The 22,132-nt window shown below is 44.7% G+C and overlaps 1 protein-coding gene and 1 pseudogene across 1 annotated transcript in view; both read left to right on the top strand.

Moving 5' to 3' along the window:
* noc2l (NOC2-like nucleolar associated transcriptional repressor) overlaps positions 1 to 22,132 on the top strand; it is a 205,333-nt gene that overhangs the window by 34,202 nt on the left and 148,999 nt on the right. The window contains exons 6-11 of the mRNA XM_048615064.1: positions 4,060 to 4,150; positions 6,763 to 6,841; positions 10,211 to 10,321; positions 15,741 to 15,854; positions 17,150 to 17,338; positions 18,920 to 19,059. Of these exons, the coding sequence (XP_048471021.1) occupies positions 4,060 to 4,150; positions 6,763 to 6,841; positions 10,211 to 10,321; positions 15,741 to 15,854; positions 17,150 to 17,338; positions 18,920 to 19,059 (724 nt within the window). The remainder of the gene's footprint in view (positions 1 to 4,059; positions 4,151 to 6,762; positions 6,842 to 10,210; positions 10,322 to 15,740; positions 15,855 to 17,149; positions 17,339 to 18,919; positions 19,060 to 22,132) is intronic.
* On the top strand, positions 10,401 to 14,223 carry LOC109923814 (annotated as a pseudogene).

Raw genomic sequence — 22,132 nt, 5'->3', positions numbered from 1 at the left:
TTCAGGCAAAGAAATGAGAAAGGACACTGTCTGACACGCGGTCTACCTCGTATTCGTCATAATTATAGGGAAGGCAATGGCCATGTGGTATTATTGCTGGACTGTTAATCCAGAGACACAGGTTCTGGGGATCCAGGTTCGAATCCCGCCATGGCAGATGGTGGAATTTGAATTCAATAAATATCTGGAATTAAGAGTCTAAGGATGACCGTGAATCAATTGCCAGGAAAAATCCACATAACTCGTGTCCTTTTTCATCTTGAGAAAAGAGAACTTCTTTTTTTCCACTTGTGGGATGTGGGCATCATTCTAAGGAAGGAAATATGCCATCCTTACCTGGTCTGGCCTACATGTGACTCCAGACCCACAGCAATGTGTGATTGACTCATAACTGCCCTCTGGGCAATTAGGGATGGGCAATAAATGCTGGCCTCGCCAGTGATGTCTATATCCAATGGAAGAAAAGGTTACCCTGAGTGTGGGGCCTCTCTGGCACAGTGGTAATATCCCTAACTCTGGGCCAGGAAGTTTTGATTCAAGTCCCACCTAGTCCAGAGGTAACACCGTCTCTGAACAGGTTGATTCGAAAGTATCCGGTTTACATTGAGCGTTTGTCAGTTGCATTTGGAAATGTGAATGTTATCTTCTCAAGGTATATCATTTAGTGTGCTGGACAGCATGGGTTCATGGGATGAGTATCCCACTGTCCTTCGACAGATTGGAATACATTCTCTTTCAAACGCTAGCAGGTGGTGTTGGAGGGCAGCGGCTAGTTTGGGTGGGTGGGGGTTAAGGAGACCAACAGTAGGACCAGTCCATCAGTCAAGTTGCTTGCCTGGGTTGGGAGGGATTTATCTCCAGTTAGGTAGCTTGGTCTCGCGCTCTCTCTCTCGCGCTCTCTCTCTCTCCCTCTCTTTCCCCCCCACACAGCGAGTGCACGAGCACCATATTATTAAGTTGTTCAGTTAATTTAAAGGTGATTACAGATTTGGTGTTAAGCACTTTGCATTGCGTTTTATGTGGTTTAATTTAAACTGACTTCCATTAAATCTATATATAACTTGCAAAGTGAAATTTGACCTGGCCCCTGAAGACTAAAGACAGGGATAAGCAGTTTGTACATTGATTGGAAAGGAGGGCAATGTGGAAAAAGAGCTGAATATCAATATCTAATTATGCCAGTAATATTGATACACATTCAACACAACAGACATGGGTTCTTATCCAGTGCCTCTAACCTTGATGCTTTATTGAGGTCAGTACAGACTGGTTTACATTTCTATCTTGTTGCTAACGTTGAATTCAAACCAACTCCCCTTCAATTGACTTTGGTGTGATTTGTAGCAATCAAGTAAATCCATAAACCGAGGGCTCAAAACATTCTTGAGATTACACGTCCAAGAGCTATGGATTTATGGGAAGAATGAGTCGTGTTGGCTTTTCGCAAGGCAGCCGTTGCATTTATACATCCACCACACACCATTTGTCCAGTTTTAAGCCTCAGTAAAACATCTCCTATTCCTGTCGGTTCCCTGTCAACGTTCACGCGTTATTCACATTCAATCCTGGATGGTCCATGTTGACAAGTAATTTTAGAACATTTTCTTCTCCTTACGATTCGCTCACATTTACTTACAGTTTTCTTCCTGTTTCTCATATTTGTTTTAGAAAGTTCAGACCCTGTTAAAATAGTGTGTTCAACAGGCAATGAGGTCATTTGGCTCTTGGCTGTGAGTGTAAGCGTGGTCTATCGCTGATCCCACAACCATATCCTACATTCTCTTCAGGCAGTGGCCTACTTTTCTCTTAAAATTCTCTCAACTACTCCGCCCAGGAGAAAAATATGGCTTTATGCTGTTCCAAACTATGGCTAGAAGAGTAGGGCAAACAGAGTCAATAGGTAAAGTTCCAATAAGCATTACTGTTCAGTTCTCACCTGTCCTCTCAATAATGCTCAACACCATCCAGGCATTGAGTTATTCATTGGATGGATGTTCGGCCCACTGGATTTGACGCACACCTCCTGCAAGAAATGGTGACCTACCTTGATTTTGTTATACGTCAGGCTCCTTCATTGTTGGGCACTACAGTGGAAGGTGCCATCACTATGGGGCATGGTCTACACGAAAGGCCGCCATCCCCTCAGGGTGACCAGGGATGAGTATGAATGCTGGAGTCAGTAAAATATCCACATTGCAAGAACAAATGTGAAGGAACGATATAGACCGACTCAGTGTAAAACTCTCTCTCCTCTGCCTGTATCTCAGTCCAGCTTACTGTGCAAGCTTGATACTATTTCTTCTTTACAATAACCCTCCTGTAACTCTTTTCACACTGAGCTTGCCAATTATGAGGTCATTTTATTGTGTTTTGTTAGGATCCCAGCTGACTATATTATAGAACAAGTCAGATCACTCATTGAAAGCTGGCTTGATGGATCACATTTTGTTTCTTCATGGTTTTTATGAGGTGGTCTCTCCATGAAATATAAGCAGGCAATGTTGCAAATTTGTCCTTAACGATAAAAGAGTTTTATTAAGCCAAAAGAATGAAGATAAAATAGAATAAGACATTATTTATTTATAACACAAACTTAAAAGTTTTCAAATGTACAATGAAATATAATGCCATTAACCTCAAAAACGATTCCCAAAACGTCCCTGTACAATAGCCAAAAGCACCCTTGAACAGTATTCACACCAGAAAATCCTTTTATATAACCCCTTTAATGGTTTTAATTTGACTTCAACTCTCAGTCTGGATAATCCAATAGCTTCAAGGAAAAGCTGTCATATACCCGAGTCTAAATATTCTCCACTTCAGATATCCTCATCCGGATTTTATCCAAACACTTCCAGTCTGGGCCTATTACTAACTCCTTACTCTAAGGTAATCTAGCATTAAAAACTCTAACTACGCGCACCATTTCTCAGGAGCAATTCTACACATGAAAACTTCTGCAGAACCATCTAAAACTGTAAGTAATACTGAAAATGTCTCTGTATCTAAGTTATGAGTGTTTCCACTAAACATGAAAACAAAAGCTGGGAATGTCTAACAACTCAATTGTTCACCTTTTAGGTTGTAAACCCTCCAAAGGTAAATGAAAACCTATTGGTTCTAAAAACTAGCTGCCTCTAAAAGTGAAACACTCCCAAGCAAATTATTCATTCCTGCGGAGATGTTGACAGTGTGACAATCTCTGCACCTAGCACAAAACATATTTGCTGTTTTAATTCTCTAGCCTGTACAACTTTGCTACCTCGATTACTGTAAACTCGAACTCCACTCTGCTTTTTGACTTGACTCGGCTGTCTTTAAAACATTGGCCTGATCGTTACTGTTTCTGAAGAAATGTGTAGTAAAAGTCAGGGTTATTGGTGACAGACACAGCCTTTGCTGAGGTTGGAGAGGATGAGAGAAAGCAAGAAGGTTGTATTTTGGAAAGTGAGACTGTAGATTAGCTGTCTGTCGATTGTTTCAAAAAGAAATAATTATTTTCTTAATTTTGAATGGCAAATTCACTGGATTACGTGATCCATCTAATCCGCTTCAATTGACTGGAAATTCCTTGCGCTCTCTCTCTCTCTCTCTGGGAGAGTTTTATCACAATTTCAGCTTTCTGTTCTGTTCTGTTGTTGCTCTGATTGTCAATCTGATCGAACTGAGTGCATTTGGCTATGTGGAATGCACTGATAGACAACATTTACAGCAACATTCAGGTGCTAAGAAGATATTTCAGAATGAAAACTAGTAAGAAAATATGATGTGAGAAAAACTTTTTGCACTTGTGTGAAAAAATATTTGTTTTAAAGAAAGTAGTGTTCTGAAATTTTCTACTTGAAATGAATAGGATCAAATCTGCTCAATGCATCTACATAAGGAAAGCAATTCAGATGCTCAATTAAAATACTGTAATTCTTAGTAAAAGTAATAGGCACTGGAACCATTGCAGGCACGATGGGCTGAATGGCTTTCTGTGCTGTAAGAATTCTGATTCTATGATGTTGGTGCCGTGTTCTCCAAAAAAATGACTCTGTGCCTGTTATTCCTTTACAGTCTTCAACAGCCTGGTGTCATTCTGTATCCGCGATCTCCTCTTAGCCATGCAGAAGCTCCTTCAATTAAAACCAGCTGGAGACCGGAAAAAGTAAGTCCCTCAAACTCTGAGTTTATTCTTGAGAAGCAATAGTGCTTTCCGTTAACGTTAGTCAAACCCTTTTTTTTTGGTCTCGTTAATTGATTTGCAATGTGTTTTCTCTTTATGTGTAGCAGAATTTAGGAAAAAAATGATTAATTTCATGCTTTTGCCCTCATTTTTGCTACAAAAGTCCTAGAAAGGTGATAACCCACGTCATTATTTAAAGGGGCAACACCTGAATTTCGGGTTTAAATTTCAGACCGCACTTCTCATCATCGGTCATCAGAGGGCGTGTAGGTTGAAGGACCTCCTTGTCATGTTGTTTCTCACTTGCCTCGTGCACTCAGTTCTATCTCAGACCTCTCCAACTGTCTCTTCCCTCTCCCAACTCCTTTCGTTCAACGTCTTAGCTCTGCGCACCTCTCTCCATACCTTCCTAGCAACTTTTCACTCGGCCGATTTCATACTCCCCTTGTCTAAAATCCAAGCACTGTGATTGGGGCCTGGTTCAGATAAGGCACAATTGGCTGCCACACTTGTGTGCCACACTCAGGTCGTGAATGGTACGGCAGCTTTCCAGCAACATCATTGGTGTGTTGGCTTTTATGGATCGATATTAATGGGTTCGCAGTCTAACAGGAACCTAAGTTGGTTTTTGAAGTTGAATGCAGACTAAATGCAAGCAAGGTGTTAAATACATGTTGAGAGAGCCTCATTGAACTGACACAAAAACAAAGTTGCTGGAAAAGCTCAGCAGGTCTGGCAGCATCTGTGAATAAAAAAAATCATGGTTGATGTCTGGTGACCCTTCCTCAGATCTGCTGAGGTTTTCCAGCAACTTTGTTTTTGTTCCTGATTTACAGCATCCGCAGTTCTTTCAGTTCTCATTGAACTGACCGTTATTTCTCTTGTATTAGAGGATACTGAGAGGGGACAGGATTGCGATGTATAAAATATGAGGGACACAGACAGGATAGATAGGAAAAACCTTTCCCTTTGATGGCCAAAGTACATCAATTTAAGGTAAAGGCCAGGAGGTTTAGGGGAGATGGGAGGACAATTATTTTCACTCAGTGGATAGTGGGAATCTGGAACTTGCTACCTATAAGCGTGGTAGAGGCAGAAACGCACCATTTAAGAAGTGTTTAGATGTGCACTGGCGGCACTAAGGCATACAAGGCTATGGACCAAATGCTGGAAAATGGGATGATGAGTAGGTAGGTGGTTGTCTTTGACCGGAACGGATTTAATGGGCAGAAGGGCATGTTTCTGTGCTGTGGAGCTCTATAACATGTTAGCTGCAGCAAATTGCCAAAGTGTCTTTGACACCGATTTCCAAACCCACAGCCTCTGCCACCGAGATGCCAAGGGCAGCATGGGAACAAGGCCCTCTCCAAGACCATTGTGCCTTGGAATCGTATTGGTGCTGAGTCAGAACCCTGAACCTTCATGCTGAACAGCACTATGGGACGCACACCTTCCCCACACGCACTGCTGGAGTCCAAGATGGCAGCACACCTCCATCTTCTCAAGGGCAATGGGGGATGGGTCATAGAATGTCCAGCCTTGCCAATGACCCTCTCATCCTGGAAATGAGTACCTTGAAGAGAAATCAAATCTCATTCTCGATCTGTCAGGGACATGAGCGCCGATCATTTGATAGCTATGTGCCTAAACGCTCTAGAGCTTTTTTTTTCTCGCATTAGTGCAACCATTGGAAGCAGGAAAGAAAGCAGATGGGCCAGTCCCTCATGTTTTCACTCGTTCTTCAGTTGAGCCTGAGGATTCCCCTTGCAGCCTCCATCCAGATTTACAAAAACAGTTGTAGGGGCGGCACGGTGGCTCAGTGGTTAGCACTGCTGCCTCACAGCGCCAGGGACCTGGGTTCGATTCCACCCTCGGGCGACTGTCTGTGTGGAGTTTGCACATTCTCCCCGTGTCTGTGTGGGTTTCCTCTAGGTGCTCTGGTTTCCTCCCACAGTCCAAAGATGTGCACAATAGGTGGATTGGCCAGGCTAAATTGCCTGCAGTGTTCAGGGATGTGTAGATTAGGTGGGTTATAGGGGGATGGATCTGGGTGAGATGCTGTGAGGGTCGGTGTGGACTTGTTGGGCCGAAGGGCCTGTTTCCTCACTGTAGGGGTTCTATGAAAAACAGTGAGTGGGGGGAAGTAAGACTCCCCCTCCCTCCGAGCAATAGAAAAGTATCTGTCCTGTGATTTTTCCCTCTGATGGGGGGGTCGATCTATTATTTATTTGTCCATGGGCTTTGAACCATATTAAAGAGTACAAGGGTTTCCTCCCACAGTCCAAAGATGTGCAGGCTAGGTGAATTGGCCGTGCTAAATTGCCCATAATGTTCAGGGATGTGTAGATTAGATGGGTTTATAGGTGAATGGGTCTGGGTGGGATGCTCCGAGGGTCGGAGTGGACATGTTGGGCTGAAGGGCCTGTTCCACACTGTAGGGATTCTATGAAGGGTGTAGAAGATAGTGACTTCACCTGCATGGTCTGGGGTCAGAGAGGTAGCTTCGGTCAGTGATTACCCAGCAGTGTGTGATGGCTGTCGTGTTGGCGTAGTGTGGCGTGCCACCTTTAAAAGGTTTTTGATTTACTTGCCAGGTTGTTACTACCCTCCAGCAGCCCCCGATGGCCCAAGATCCGACAGGATGTCAGTACCTACTTGACCAGTCTTATTCAGGTACGTTAACGTAAATCGGCAATTGTATATTTTTAGTTTCACTCCAGAGAGTGTTTACTTTTCAAGTCAGGCACATCAGGGACCTGTTGCTAGGCACAATGTAACTGAAGGAACAGTTGAGTGGGAGTGAAGAGCCTAATATTCTCACAGGAGTGGGCTGGACAGCTATAAATGGGGAATCCACACACTGGGTTTTCCAAGACTTCCTAAGGTCTTTTACCTCCCCTGCCCCCTTAGTTTTTGCGAAAATTCCACAGGAGGGGAACATTCTCTGATAATAGGAAGAGATCCTGAGGGGCAGCATGGTGACCAGGGAACAGGGGTTGGATGGGATTAGTGGAAAGGCGTGTTGGTCAAGTGCAAAGGTGAAAGGTCACATACCGGTGTTTGGGGGTGTTTGTGTGGGTAAAGTGATGGGAACAGACAGTTTGAGACACGCTGGTGGTTTACAGACTGGCATGTTTGGCCTGGGGGATCAATCCTGTTCCTCTTAGCCCACAAGCCGTGCTGCAAAATCTCTTCCCTGATGGGCTCAGTTCTTCTCCTGTCTATTAGCTCCTGCCTTCCTCAAGATCAGGGTGATCCGCTACTGTGAGTGAAAGCAGAAACCTTGTTAACACTGAGGTACTCCATGTCTTTTAGAAGCTTTTACTAACCTTCCTGCAGTGATTGTAATGAGGTCAGCCAGGTGGACCTCCTAGAATATGAGCTCCCTGATTGAGGCTGCTAATCTGGTCCAATCAGGGAGCCCTGGCTGACAGATATAATCAGGAGTGTCAGAGGTTCTGTTCACTCTGAGAGCTGGATCAGTGCCAAGGACTCTCCACGTGTAAATAAAGGGTGACTTAGTGACAGGACACCGACCCCGCTGAAGTTATTTCACTTCTGATGGTGAATTGGCTGGTCAAATCTTTTAAAGCTGCAAGTTGGAGGTTTTTTTTTTAAATGTTAAAACATTCTGACCACTCCTCCTGACAGCAAATGCTCACAACTGTGATGGGGTATAAGTTTGTTTGCTCTATATCAAGTGTTGTAGCTGATCAGAGAACCACACATCATTCCACCTCCAAAGTCGGTGAATAAATTGACCTCCCGCTGATTCAAATCAGCTGAAACCTGAGTCAGCAGAGGAACAAGCCAAGCCATCCTCTGCATTTGAACGATTTAAATCAAGTATGTGAGAAATAAAATGTAAGACAATAAGCGATAAACTGAGTTATGACTAATCCCTGGGTGAAGTTTCCCAATTTCTTCTGTTCCCCAGTTGGCCTAACTCAATCTGTAAAGTTCCCAGGCTGAGTACGAGTGAGTGGACTCCCCTCAGTTATTATCCGAACTCTCAGTTGGTCACAAGATTAATTGTGACAAGCATCCCTTCCCTTGTGGATTCCTCTCTCCCAGTTTCCAAACGAATTCATGATTTTGAAGGACCCAATTTCTTGAATTCACAAAAACCGTAAGTTTATTTATTAGTTAATGTGAGCAGAAATAGTAATGCATCATGCATGCACGTGAATTAGCAATAAGAGGAGATTCCAAAAAGATAAATGTTTTTAAAAAAAAAATTTACCGATCTCTGAATTGTTTGTGAACTGTACCTAGTTGAACGCTGTTCCTGTTGCAGTGACCATCAGCAATAGCATTAATATTGGCAGTTGGCTTTGATGGCCAATTTAAACTCCTGTCCTGATTCCTTTTAGCAGTGGCTCACTTGCAGCGCTCAGAGTGAGTGAGAGTTCTGTTCCCTCCCTTTACCTGCAATGCAGGGCTGTTTAAATGGCTGCTCTCAAAATTGTTGCCCTCGCAGCAAGCTGTTCCCCACACTAGATCATCAGTTCACCACCGCATACGAATTAGTGTTGCAGTCAGTTCTTGACTTTTTTTTTGTTGGAAGGCTAAAATATCGCAGTTGTTCAAGAGGTGGCTCTGTGCTGAGAGGTGGGTGGAAGACAGTCAGCCTCCTCTTTATTTCTTTGGATTATGTTTTGCTCTCTTTGTCATTTCCCTGATACCTCACATTTTATGGATACATACAGTTGCATATTTTGACTGTTGCAGACTTCTATTAACAAGACACATTTTGGATTTCATAGTTAAGGCTGTCCATTGGTACTTCAGGGTTCTGATTTATCGTCATGGCGACAGTGCTCTCCCACCTTTAACTATCACTAAACATAAAGATGTAGAATGAAGAGTGGACCATTCAGCCCCTTAAGTCTACCTCACCATTCTAGATTATGACTGATTATCTATCGCCATGCCATCTAATGATACCCCCACATCCCTTGATACCTAGATATCTTGATTTCTGCCTTGAGTATAGTGATTAAAAGGTGTCTGGATGAGTACATGAATAGGAAGGATTTAGAGGGATATGAGCCAATCGCTGGAAAATGTGACTAAATTAATTTAGGATATCTAGTTGGCATGAACGTGTTGGGCCAAAGGGTCCGTTTCTGTGCCGTACATCTCTATGACTCCGTGACTGAGCTTCTCCAGCCTTCTAACGATGGAGAACTCTCAAGATTCTCCACCCTCTGGATGAAGAAATGCCTCCTCATTTCTGTTCTGAAATTGCTTGCCCCTTATTCTGAGATTGTCTACCCATCCTAGACCCTCCAGGCCAGGGGAAAACATCCTTCCTGCATCACCCTCATCGAGCCCTTTTAAGGAGTTGTACGTCTCAATGGGATTACCTTTCCTTCTGGGCTGGGGACTACAGGGCCAGTCTACTCGATCTCTCCTTGTAGGATAGCTGTGCCACCTCAGGGACCAGTCTAGTGACCCTCCACTAATGCTGGTGACTCCACACTTTACCGATACCTGCCTGTTTCTTTCTGCTTTTGGGATGAGATTTATTTTCCCAGTGTCATTGTCAGTCATTGTACACTTCCCATAGGGGAGGCGATGGCTTAGTGGTATTATCACTGGACTGTTAATCCAGAGACGCAGATAATGTTCTGGGGACCCAGGTTCAAATCCCGCCATGGCAGATGGTGGGATTTGAATTCTATAAAAAAGTATAAAAGTCTAACGATGACCATGAATCCATTGCTGATTGTCGGGGAAAAACCATCTGGTTCACTAATGTCCTTTAGGGAAGGAAACTGTCATCCTTACCTGGTCTGGCCTACATGTGACTCCAGACCCACAGCAATGTCGTTGACTCTGAACTGCCCTCTGGGTAATTAGGGATGGATAATAAATGCTGCCTAGCCAGCGATGCCCGCATCCTGTTAATGAATAAAGAATAAAAGGAAACGCTTCTTGCACCATTTTCATTTAGTTTGTTTCCTTACAGAGCTAGAAATGTTAGCAAGAGATGTTTGGAAAGAAACTGAATCATCGATCTTCCCTTTTTCTTTTTAGCTCCTAGCGAGTTTGACCGAGGCTACAGTTGTTCATGCTGTCCTACAGCATGTGCTTCATTTAGTGTCCTACTACATGTGTTTCCCCAAGCATTGCCGACTGCTTCTGAAGGTAAGATCCATCTAATCCCATTACAAATGTGGGAATCCTAAACTTCCGAGATCTGTGCGGTGGGCTTGTGTGTCACAGTATGAACCTAGGGATTGTGGATCAGATGTTGAAATCACAGGTGGATCCCAGTAAGACAGCATCTGAGGGGGTGTGCAAAATTCTGGATGGTTCATGGCAACGCCAGGAAAAGACGGTCAAGTTTCTGGAGAACCCTGACTGTGCGAGAGATGCTTTTTTTGCCCACCGTGTTAACCTGACTGACTGTGTGGTGAGAGGCAGGATAAGCTTGGGTTGTTTTCTTGAGGGCAAAGAGTGGGGGGGACCTGGTAGAGGTGTGTAAAATTCTGAGGGGCTTGGACAGGATGGATAGGAAGCTGCTGTTTCTCTTCGTGGAAGAGTCAATAACAAAGGGACATGAGGTTTAAGCAAAAGGCAGGAGGTTTAGAAGGGATTTGAGGAACTTTTTTATCACGTGGAGTGTAGTGGGGGTCTGGAATGCACTGCCTGGGGGGTAGTAGAGACAGGAATCCTCACAACCTTTAAAAAAAATACTTGGCTGAAGATTTGAAACATGTTTAGTATTATATGGGCCTGGTACAGGAAAGTGGGATTAGTGTAGATCGAGTAGTTTCTTTACGTCGTGTGGATTCGATGGGCTGAAGGGCCTCTCCTGTACTGTCTGATTCTATAATTCTTTGGGCAGTCCAGGATTTTCAGTTCATTTTGGCTACTTGCTTTCCAAGGATTTGATGTTAGACCCATGCTCTGTAGACCTTTCCCATCCCCAATGTGTTTTCCCTTTAGAAATAACTGCCATGTTTTTATTAAGATTATAATTTAATGTGGAATTCTGAGCACTCGATTTCATAGAATGGGCGGATTAGCTTTTTTTTTTTGATGTTTACCTGTTGCTTTTATTTATTTGTGGGATATGGGTGTTGTTGGCTGGGCGCACATCTAAAGACTATCTCTGCCTGCCACACAAGGTGGTGGTGAGCTGCCTCCTTGAACTTCTGCAGTCCCTCAGGCGTAGATGCACCCACAGTGTTGTTAGGGAGACAGGCTCAGGACCTTGTCCCAGCAACGCTGAAGGAACGGCAATATATTTCCAAGTCATGATGGCTTGGAGAGGAACTTAGAGAGGGTGGTGTTCCCATGTATCTGCTGCCCTTGTCCTTCTGGATAGTAGAAGTCAGGGCTTGGAAAGTCAAAGAATACTTTCTCTAACTCTGCAGGTTAACCTTTATTTTGATAGTTCCAGGTTATTTACTTCCCTGATTCCTCTGATACCACAGCTTGTGAAGTTGGCTTTTGTCTGGGTTCTAAGGGAGATTGTAGGAGGGCCTAACTTCCTCCTCTAATTCTCCCTCTGTTCCTTCGGACCTTCTCTAACAGGCCCATCAGAAGGGGCCATGTTTTTCTTTCGTATAGTTACTTCTAGGAACCAGGAGTTCGGCTGTTTTACCAGCCTACTACTACTGGTCTTGTGTAAGGCAGTGGGCAAAAGGACTCCACCACTGGCTAAGTAAAGTGCATTGAAACAAATGGACAAGGAAGTGGCGTGGCATGGCATTGTCATCTAACGCATTGTCCTTTATCCTGAAGATCTTGTCTTTCAATTTTGTCAAATTGGTCAAACTGGGGACATGGTGATGTAGTCACCTCAGGCCAATATTCTGGGGACGTGGTTTGAATCCCACCCTGACATTTGAATTCAGTAAAAACCTGGAGCATAGAGCTGGTCTGAAAGTGATCAACTCTTGTAAAACCCCATCTGGTTCACTAATGTCCTTTAGGGAAGGAAACTGCCACCCTTACCTGGTCTGGCCTACATGTGACTCCAGACCCACAGTGATATGATTGACTCTTGAGTGCCTACTGGGAATTTACAGATGGACAGTAAATGCTGGCCTGGCCAGTGATGGCCATGTTCCCCATGTATGAGTAAAACAAAAATTCCAACAAAGCTTACGTCACCACCATCTCGCTCCCCCCGCCCCCACTCTGCCTGCAATACCTACTTTTCTGATTTGTAATTAGGTCGTCAGAGCACAGGTTCATTCAGCTAAATGCCTTCTAATGAGCTCAAGGATAGCATTTTCACGCAAGCTCACGATGTTGTGAGAAATGGACATGTCATATTGGGGGGAAAGGGTTTGACACAACAAACCTAGGAGCAGGAATAGGCCATTTGGCCCTTCAAGCCTGCCCTGCTGTTCACTATGATCATGGCTGATGCTCCATCTCGATGCCATATTTCTGCTTTCTCTCCATTTCTCTTGATGCCGTTAGCAATAACTTACTTGAATATCCTCAGTGACCTGGCTTCCTTAAAGTGGATGGAACAGAACGCAGAGAAGAAGAGAGACCCGTTCTGCTTTTGCACTCGGCTGTAACTGACCCAGGAACGCTCGATCTTGGTTCTGGGAAACCGGAGTGGGAATATTGTTCCTCTTCCCGTCAGTGGGACAGTATGGAGACTGAACACCCCCCACACTCCATCCCCCAAACCCACCCCAACCCGTGCTTTCATGAAACCCCCTGGGACATTTCATTGTCAAGGGTGCTACACAAACATAAGTTGCTGTTGTTGCAAAAATAAGTAAGTCCAGGTTCCTCTGCAGTCCCTCTTTCATTCAGGAGCGGGCAGAATACTCTGTCCTGATGACAAATCTGCCCGTGTCCCTGGTGCACGATGATCCTATCCTCCTCTGATCATTACCCCTGTGTGTTTCTGCATCAAAGAGCCCAGCTCAAGTGAATTATAATTATTAAAAACAGTGTTGTGACATATAAAGGGTCTCGGCCCGAAACGACAGCCTCTCTGCTCCTGTGATGCTGCTTGACCTGCTGTGTTCATCCAGCCCTGCATCTTGTTGTCTTGTGACATATAAGTAGCATGGGCAATGATATATATTAATTCAGTTGTAGCCAGTTAATGAGGTCAGTCATTTAAATACTATGAATATACTGACACACCCAGCGTTTTGAAATGCATTGTGATGTCTCATGTTTTAATGACAATATGCGATGGATTGGAATGTTTATTTTCGGCAGGCTCCTTTACATGATGGGCTTCTCTGTAGCTTGGGGATTAACAGCTGAATTCAGCTTCCCTCCAGCTGAGTATTGACTCTCTATTGGTTTGACGTTGGTTGCTGCTTTGGAAATGTAGCCTCGGTGTCTCACCCGGCAGTGGTTGGGGCCCTTTCTTGGTGTGCACTTGCCTCCACCCTGTTTGCACAGGCTGCCTTTCTCTAGAGTCACTGACAGGACGAGCTGTAAGGTCCCTGGTGGTAGCCTGTACGAAGCTGTCCTGGAGCTCCTTCAGGGGATCCCAACGCAAGCCTTGCGAGTTCCTGGGAGACTGCAGAGCTGCAGATCAATCCAAAGGACGAGCATCTGTCTGGCACTGTCGGATTAAAGAGTACCCCTCAGTCTGAGTTCTCCATCTGTGGGCCTGGTGAGCAGCAGCGTTGTGATGAAGCAAAGCCTGCTGGTTTCCCTCACCCTGAAGCTCCAGCGAAGCTGAACAAAAACAAGAAGATGGCCAAGAAGCTAGCGACGGAATACAATGTCTGCCTTGCCTCAGAATCCCTTATTAATCCCTTATTAAGCAGGTTCCTCCCGTTCTGGGTCCTGGTCTGAGTAAAGTTGGCAAATTCCCTCCTTCCTGTCCAGGAGAACATGTAACCAAAATCACATTGACCGCCAAGTTCCACGCAAACACGGTGCTGCACTGGGCATTCGCATTGGGCCGCATTAAAGTGACTGAGGAGGAGCTTGTCTTCAATATTCATTTGGCAGTCACTCCCCTGGTTTCACAGCTGAAGAAGAGCCAGCAGAATGTGTGCGCCCTCCACGTCAAGAGCAGTATACTCAAGCCTCAGTGCCTTCACTGACTTGTGCTGTTATCTATTTTTAAAAGTATAATACGATACAACTAAAACAGAACAGGCAGAAGGCCACGTCCCACTGACACCCCTCCTCAGTCGCTGAGTTCCTCGCCTTTTTTCTGCTTTGGCTAAAAGCTGAACAGCAGTGAAAAGTCAAACCCCTCTCCTCAGTCTCATAAAACCCTACACTGCCATTCGGCCCATCGAGTCCATATCACTGCTACCTACACTGGTCATACTTTCTCGCACTAGGCCCATAGCCTTGAATGTTAAGACATTGGGACCTGCGTTACTCTCTCTTCCTGCTTTAAAGAGCCTCTCTTTTAGTGGTCGATACAGAGTTGGTTGGTTCAACAATAGACAGGAGCACTAGATTGTAAAAGTTTCTCCCTTCCACTTCCTCTGTTGGGTGGTGAGTCACGGAAAACCGAGACCGAGAATGGAATCCATGACGAACACAGTGCCCCTGCCTGCCAGCTTGCAAGAGTGCCTCTGGTTTGAACGAAGTGGCTTCCTGAGCTGGATTCTTAATAGATTCAGTGCCATTTTCTTACACCTTGAAATAGCAGATAACCCACTGGATCACAGTCACACTTTATGCATTGGATTTTATTTTTAATGTGCTGCAAACTTTACATTAACCAGCAGCTATGGCACCAGGAGCGTACCAGTTCATCAAATATTCCTGTTGATCAAGAGGCCCACGTCATCAATGTAAAAGCACACGTTAAGGATTGCAGGAGCTATACACATCACTGTTATACTTTATTCACAGCATTAATCACTTAAATAAAACTTACTTCTCACTCGCACCTTCAACTGACAACTCAGACATCATGGAGATCGTAATAAACTTATGGTATTTGTGGAATATAATTTTTGCTGATTTATCGAGCTTGTTGCTTAAAACAAAATTTGCTGGACTTGCTTCCATTAAGAGCTGGAAGTTTCAGATTCCCAGCTTGATTTTGCGTAAAGGAATCTCATTGGTCTGCTCAGTGGCTCGGTCATTAGCACTGCTGCCTCACAGCACCAGGGATCCGGGTTCAATTCCACCCTCCTGTGTGGAGTTTGCACATTCTCCCCGTGTCTGTGTGGGTTTCCTCCGGGTTCTCCGGTTTCCTCCCACAGTCCAAAGATGTGCAGGTTAGGGTGGATTAGCCATGCTAAATTGCCCCTAGTGTTCAGGGATGTGCAGGCTAGATGGGTTAGCCATGGAAAATACAGGGTTACAGGGATGGGGTAGTGGGATGGGTCGGGCTAAGATGCTGTTTGGTGGGTCAGTATGGACTGAATGGGCCAAATGGCCGGCTTTCACATTGTCGGGATTCTGTGATGAGTGTGATGTGGTTAAGGGTGAGCAGCTATTCTTGGCACTGTGTGAAATAAAATCCTGGAATATTTTCACACACAAATTAGAGTTTACCTTACACTGATTGTGGTCGAAGTGCATTTTACCAATAATGTAGCTGATGGTTTCTCACTGCTAATTGTATCTAATGTCCACCATTGTGTACCCCTAGCAAACTATAAACCAGTGGAGCACAGGGGAAGAGACGGTGAGAGTTCTGGCGTTCCTAATTCTTAACAAAATATGCAGACACAAGCAAGATGTGTATCTGAACCTAGTGCTCAAGGTAATTAAAGTGTGTGAGAAAATGTTTCGACATTGCCAGGTAGCTTATTTTCCTTGATAAGTTACTGGTAAATGCACAATACTCCATTGCTTTATCTCCTCCTTCATTGCCACCATTGACAAATCAGTGAGAAGCAGTGGCAATTTTCTGTGGGTGTCAGGTCCTCCCCAAAGTTGGAGTTCATTCTGAAGCTGCCACTTATTGTTTGGACATCACTCTGGGTGGAGTGTAATTCCAATCCGGACCGTTTCAGAACTCCCCACTGAGAGGGTGTTCTCACCAGATGAACAACTCCAGTTTTTAATGGGTTCAGTGTTAGCCTTTTCAGAAAGGGCTAGCTCCCTTTAAAGTACCTCTTTAACGTTTAAAATTAGCTAAAGGAGGAGCAGAACTATTTGTGATTGTACTCGGAATCTTGGTTTTAAAAAAAATGTGATATCCCAAAGTTAACACAGTGAGGAGCTGGATGAACACAGCAGGCCAGGCAGCATCAGAGGAGCAGGAAAGCTGACATTTCGGGTCTGGACCCTTTTTCTGAAGAAGGATCCTGACCCGAAACATCAGCTTTCCTGTTCCTCTGATGTTGCCTGGCCTGCTGTGTTCCTCCAGCTCCACACTGTTGTCTATGACTCCAGCATCTGCAGTTCTTGCTATCTCATTCCAAAGTTACCTGTCTTCTCTATGTGTGTCTCTCTCTGTGTGTGTGTGTGTGTGTGTGTGTGGGCTGGGGGGAATAAACCATTCTCATTTATTTGAACTAAATTGCATCTGGAAATCTTCAGGTTTAACAAGAACATTTTTGTATCTGAAGCTTAAGTGTAATCTGATAATAGGTCAGAGAGTTGGGACTACAACCAGATAACAGATCTGGTTGAAGCCCCAACTCCACTTTCCTGTCCACCTGAATACCAACATATCTCATCGAGCCTTGAATAATTTCAAAGGTGCAGCCCCCAAACTGCTTTCTGAGCAGAAGCTTCCCAGAGATTAACAACCCTTGGAGAGAAGACATTCCTCCTCATCTCTGTGTTCGAAACGAGTGAGTGCCGTTGGTTGTGAAGAATCCTCCATCAATGTCGATTGTCCTCATTCGAGCGTGACCCTTTTAACCGTTGACTATTGGTCACCTGGGTGCGTGAATCCAAGCAGAGCTGACTCCCGTTGGAGGTGGAAGGGGCAACATTGTCTGAGAAATCAAAACCTGAGCAGACACCTGATCACAGGAAAAGTGAACCGCTACATCAGGGGCAGTTATTTATCCTGTTTCCTTGTTCTGTCTTTCTTACTCTCTACAGCAAATGTATGTTGCCTACGTGAAGAACTGCAAATTCACATCCCCAAACGTGCTTCCCCTCATTAACTTCATGCAGCGCACTTTGACTGAGATGTACGCATTAGACAGCCTGGTGACATATCAGCATGCCTTCATTTACATCCGGCAACTGGCTGTCCATCTCCGGAATGCGATGACTATGAAGAAAAAGGTAACAGTTTATTTTGTTTTGCTTTTTCATTGTGAATACTTCCTTTTTTAAGTTTCAGTTCTCCCCTGTTGTATTGGGTTCAAGTGGCACAGTTAAACATTGAAGCAGAATGTGAAAATAGAAATCAGTGCAGAATAATGGACACGCTTGCTGTTTATTTCCTGTAACACTATATATTACCCCCATTTCCCACCACCTTGCTTGTTTCAGGAAGCCTAGTTGTCTTCCGTATTCCCCAAGGGAATTAACTCTTTGAGAGATGTCATAAAGTCGTACGGCATGGAAACAGACCCTTCAGTCCAAATCACCCATGCTGACCAGGTACCCCAAACTTAAACTTGTATCATTTGCCTGGATTTGGCCTCTCTCCCTGTAAAACTTTCTTACTCAAGTACCTGTCCAAATGTCATTTAAATGTTGTAATTGTATCTGCATTTACCACTTCCTCTGGCAGTTTGTTCCACGTACAAACCATCCTCTCTGTGGAAAAAGTTACCACTCTGGTCCCTTTCAAACCTTTCTCCTCTCACTTCTAATTTTGAACTCCCACACCCTAGGGAAAAGACCTGTTACTATTCAGTTCATGGTTTTATAAACCTCTATAAGGTCACCTTTAACCTCCCATGCTCCAGTGCAAAAAGTCCCAGCTTATCCAGCCTCCCCTTATAACTCAAACCCTCTGATCCTTGCAACATCCTGGTAAAACTTTTCTGAACCCTTTTCAAATTTAACAACGTTTTTCCGATAGCAGGGGAACCAGAACTTTTAGAAACAGATTTAAGTGGACATTTAAAACAATTTTAAGCATGGGACAGTTTCACACAGGAGAATGGGGATGTTCTGCCCTCTGACCCTAAGCAATATTAATCCCTTCACCAACTTCTATTAACCTTTCAGGCACTCCGTTCCAGATGATTGAAACAAATCTGGTTGTGAGCTCATTGATGTTTGTGGGAGCTTACTGTGTGCCAATTGGCTGCTGTTTTTCTCACAATCCAACAGGGGCCACTCTTCAAATAGGGAAGGCGATGGCCTAGTGGTATTATCGCTGGACTGTTAATCCAGAGACCCAGATAATGTTCTGGAGACCCAGGTTCGAATTCCACCATGGCAGATGGTGGAACTTGAATCCAATAAATACCTGGAATTAAGAGTCTAACGATGACCGTGAATCCATTGTCAATTGTTGGAAAAACCCATCTGGTTCACTAATGCCCTTTAAGGAAAGGAAACTGTCGTCCTTACCTGGTGTGGTCTACATGTGACTCTAGACCCACAGCAATGTGTTTGACTCTTAACTGCCCTCTGGGCAGCTAGGGATGGGCAATAAATGCTGCCTGGCCAGCGACGCCCTCATCCCACGAATGAATTTTTTTTAAAAAGCCAGAAAGGGCTTTGGGAGATGCAGAGGTTGAGAAAGGCATTGGAGAAATGTGAAACACGTTTTAGTACAAGTGCTGTTGCCTTTTTAAGGAACATAGACCATACTTTCGATTAACAATGAATCACAGCTTGATGGTTTTGCACCTTTCAGCACCTGCTTGTTTCTTTGCCCTCACATGGTCCTTTCTTTGTATTCAGGAGACCTATCAGTCAGTTTACAACTGGCAGTTCATTCATTGCTTGTACCTTTGGTGTCGGATGTTAAGTACCGTTTATCCCAATGAAGTATTGGAGCCACTTATTTATCCACTGACTCAAGTTGCCATTGGCTGTATCAAGTGAGTACCTGGGGTGTATGGTGTTGTCTCCGCGCTGAGAACAGATGAGAGAAAGTTGGAGCAAAGTCTTGTAATAATTGTGTTAGGAATTGGAAGCTCGCTTGTTTTCACATTGAGTACCATTGCTTTGTAGACTTGGGATGGGTTCAGAAGAGTTGTCGAGTCTGTTTGAAGTCGATCTCGCCCAATAAACCAGTGGCGATTAACCTGCCACTGGCTGTGTTAGAGCAGGCACCACCATCTGTAATTTCCCCCTCCATCCTCCACACCATCCTGACTTGTAACTGTATCGTCATTCCCTCTGTGCCGCTGGGCCGGCATCCTGGTATTCCTGCCCTACTCATCCTGTGGCTGCCCCTGCCCCTCTGGGGACCGCAGCAGTTCAAGAATATAGCTCACCACCGTCATTGTCACCTCCACCTCCACCTTTTTAAGGGCAGTGGGGACAATTAATGCTGGCCCACCAGCGAAGCCCACGTCCCAAGAATGAATAAACAAAAAGCCTGAGCACACAACTAACCAGAGGAACAGCTTTATCTATGTGAGTTGGCATTCAGTTATCCTAATCACTATCTGCATTTTTTTTTTTCCTTTCACACACTTTCCCTCGCTTGCTTCCCCCTCAATTCACACTTCCTCTCCATTTGCATGCTCTCTCTCGCTCTCTCTCTCCATTCACATGTGCACCCTCTGTCTCGTTTCCCCCCCTGCTCTCTCTCCATACAGTAATATGCGTAGCCTATACAAAGAACACTGCAACTTCACATCAGCAATATGCTTTTAACTTAAGTTTGTCCTTTTCCCTAATCAGCCCGTTCAGAGATGTTATTACACACCTCTGGAGGAGGAGGTGGGAATTGAACTCATGTCTCCTGGTCCATGGGTAGGGAAACTCCCACTACACTACAGGAGGGTCCTAGCAACGTGCTTTCCCTTACTAACTTGATGCAGTGCACCTTGACTGAGGTGGAACATTTCAATTATTATTTTATCTTCATTGACCATTGGCAGCGGTGCTGCACTAACCAGTTTACACCAGAATCTGGAAATAAAGTACCAGAATGTTGTTTGTGCAGCATATTTTTCTTGGGCACACATATTTACAACACTACCTCAAAAAGACTTAAAATCAGAAATGTGCGGATGCAAGAATTGGGTTCAGGCTTGGAGATCGGGGCTAAGACTTATATGTTACTGCAATTGAGTTTACAATATTGGGAAGGCCATCTATCGCTGTCCCAGTTTATTGTCACCTTGTGCTCTTTACTGATACGTCTCAGATCAGGTACCAGTTTTGCTAAAGCTGTATCTCCCATCTGCAGAAGGAGAGAAACCAAATACATGTGTAGACTATTTTCTAAATTGGGAACGGCTTTGGAAAACCGAAGCACTTGGGAGTCCTAGTTCAGGATTCCCTTAAGGTAAACATACAGTAAGGAAGGCAAATGCTATGTTAACATTCATTTCACAAGGCCTAGAATACAGAGCAAAGATGTACTGCTGAGGCTGTATAAGGCTGTGGTCAGACTGCATTTGGAATATTGTGAGGAGTTTTAGTCCTATATCTAAGGATGGATGTGCTGGTGTTGGAGGGGGTCCGGAGGAGGTTTACAAGAATGATCCTGGGGATGAAGACCTTGTCATATGAGGAGCAGTTGAGAACTCTGGGTTTGTACTTGATGGAGTTTAGAAGGATGAGCAGCTGTGAGAATGCAGCCTCCATTTTGGTGAGCCAGTTTGGGGTCTGCCAGAAATCGACGCCTCTTGCTATGTTGCAGAAATGTGAAAGTTGAATTCTAATTCTCAGCAGCGTAGTACTTCTCAAGGAAGAGTTTGTCAAAATATTAACAAGCTGTAAACCCCCACCTTGCCACCTGTCTTACCAAACCCCCCTCACTAAGCTGCTGGTCGCCTCTACTTAATGTCTCTCACCTGGCGTTGTTTTCACTTGGCGTTCCTGTGAGCACCCTTGATACATTTTGGAAGGGCGTGATGTAAATGCAAGTTGTTGTTGTAGACTATGTCCCTCACCGGGAATGCATAAAGCATTCAGGTCAGGGAAGTAGCCCCTGTGGGAACTCCAGGAGACCCCACGAATCTCTTCACCTTCTGCGCTTCCCGCCTGTCCAATGTTTTTGAATGTCAAGGGGGCTCTTTCTTGGGGAAAAAGGCTGCTTTTAGTTTCTCAGCTTTACCATCACCAGGATTTGCAGGCTCAGTCGGTAAGAGCCGATGGGGCCTAATCCTGTCGTCTGGTGTACGGTTTGAGAGTGGGAGGGTCAGTAAGAGGAGACCGTCCCGGATCTCCGTGCCTGTTCCATAAATCTCCCAAGTCCCCGCTCCCCACCCCACCCTACCTGCCCCAGTTGAGACGGTGAAGCTGAACATTAAAGTGCTTTTAGAAACAAAGATGTAGAGGGAGGCTATTCAGCCCATTGTCTTATGGTAGGTGTTTCATTGAGCTACCAATATGGTCCACCACCCCTTGCTCATCCTGGTAGCTGTACACGCTTTTACAGACCATATGGAATAGGAACAGAAGGAGGCTGTTTGGCCCTTCAAGCTTGTTCCGCTATTCAATAGGATCATGGCTGATCCAAATGTACTTTTTTATTTGTCCTTCAAGAATTTATCCAGTTCTCGTTTGAAAGTTACTGTTGTATCTGCCTCCATTTCCCCGTTTGTCATTGCATTCCCGATCACATCAAGTAATTGTGTGTAAAATAGTTTTGCACGCGCCATCTCTGATCATACTGCCAGTGACTCTCAATTGGGGTCCAGTGGTTCTTTAGACATTCAACAAGTGGAACATGGTTTGAGAAGCAGCACACCACCACCGAGGGATAGGGGCAATCAATGCTGACCGTGCCGGCGATGCCCATGTCCCACACGTAAATAAAAAACCGCTTCTCTTTCTTTAAACCTTTCACAATTTTGTCGAGCCTCCTCTTAATCCTGCCTGCCCTCGGGAGAAAAATCCCGAATCCTCCAAGTCTGTCAACGTTCACGGAAGTCCTGCATTCCTGGAACCATCCCAGACCAGAGTCTCGTCCACTGCCGCCCCCCCCCCCCC

The sequence above is a fragment of the Rhincodon typus genome, chromosome 31 (genome assembly GCF_021869965.1).
Source record: "Rhincodon typus isolate 14 chromosome 31, sRhiTyp1.1, whole genome shotgun sequence".
Classification (NCBI taxonomy): domain Eukaryota; kingdom Metazoa; phylum Chordata; class Chondrichthyes; order Orectolobiformes; family Rhincodontidae; genus Rhincodon; species Rhincodon typus.
This window is presented reverse-complemented; position numbering and strand designations above follow the sequence as displayed.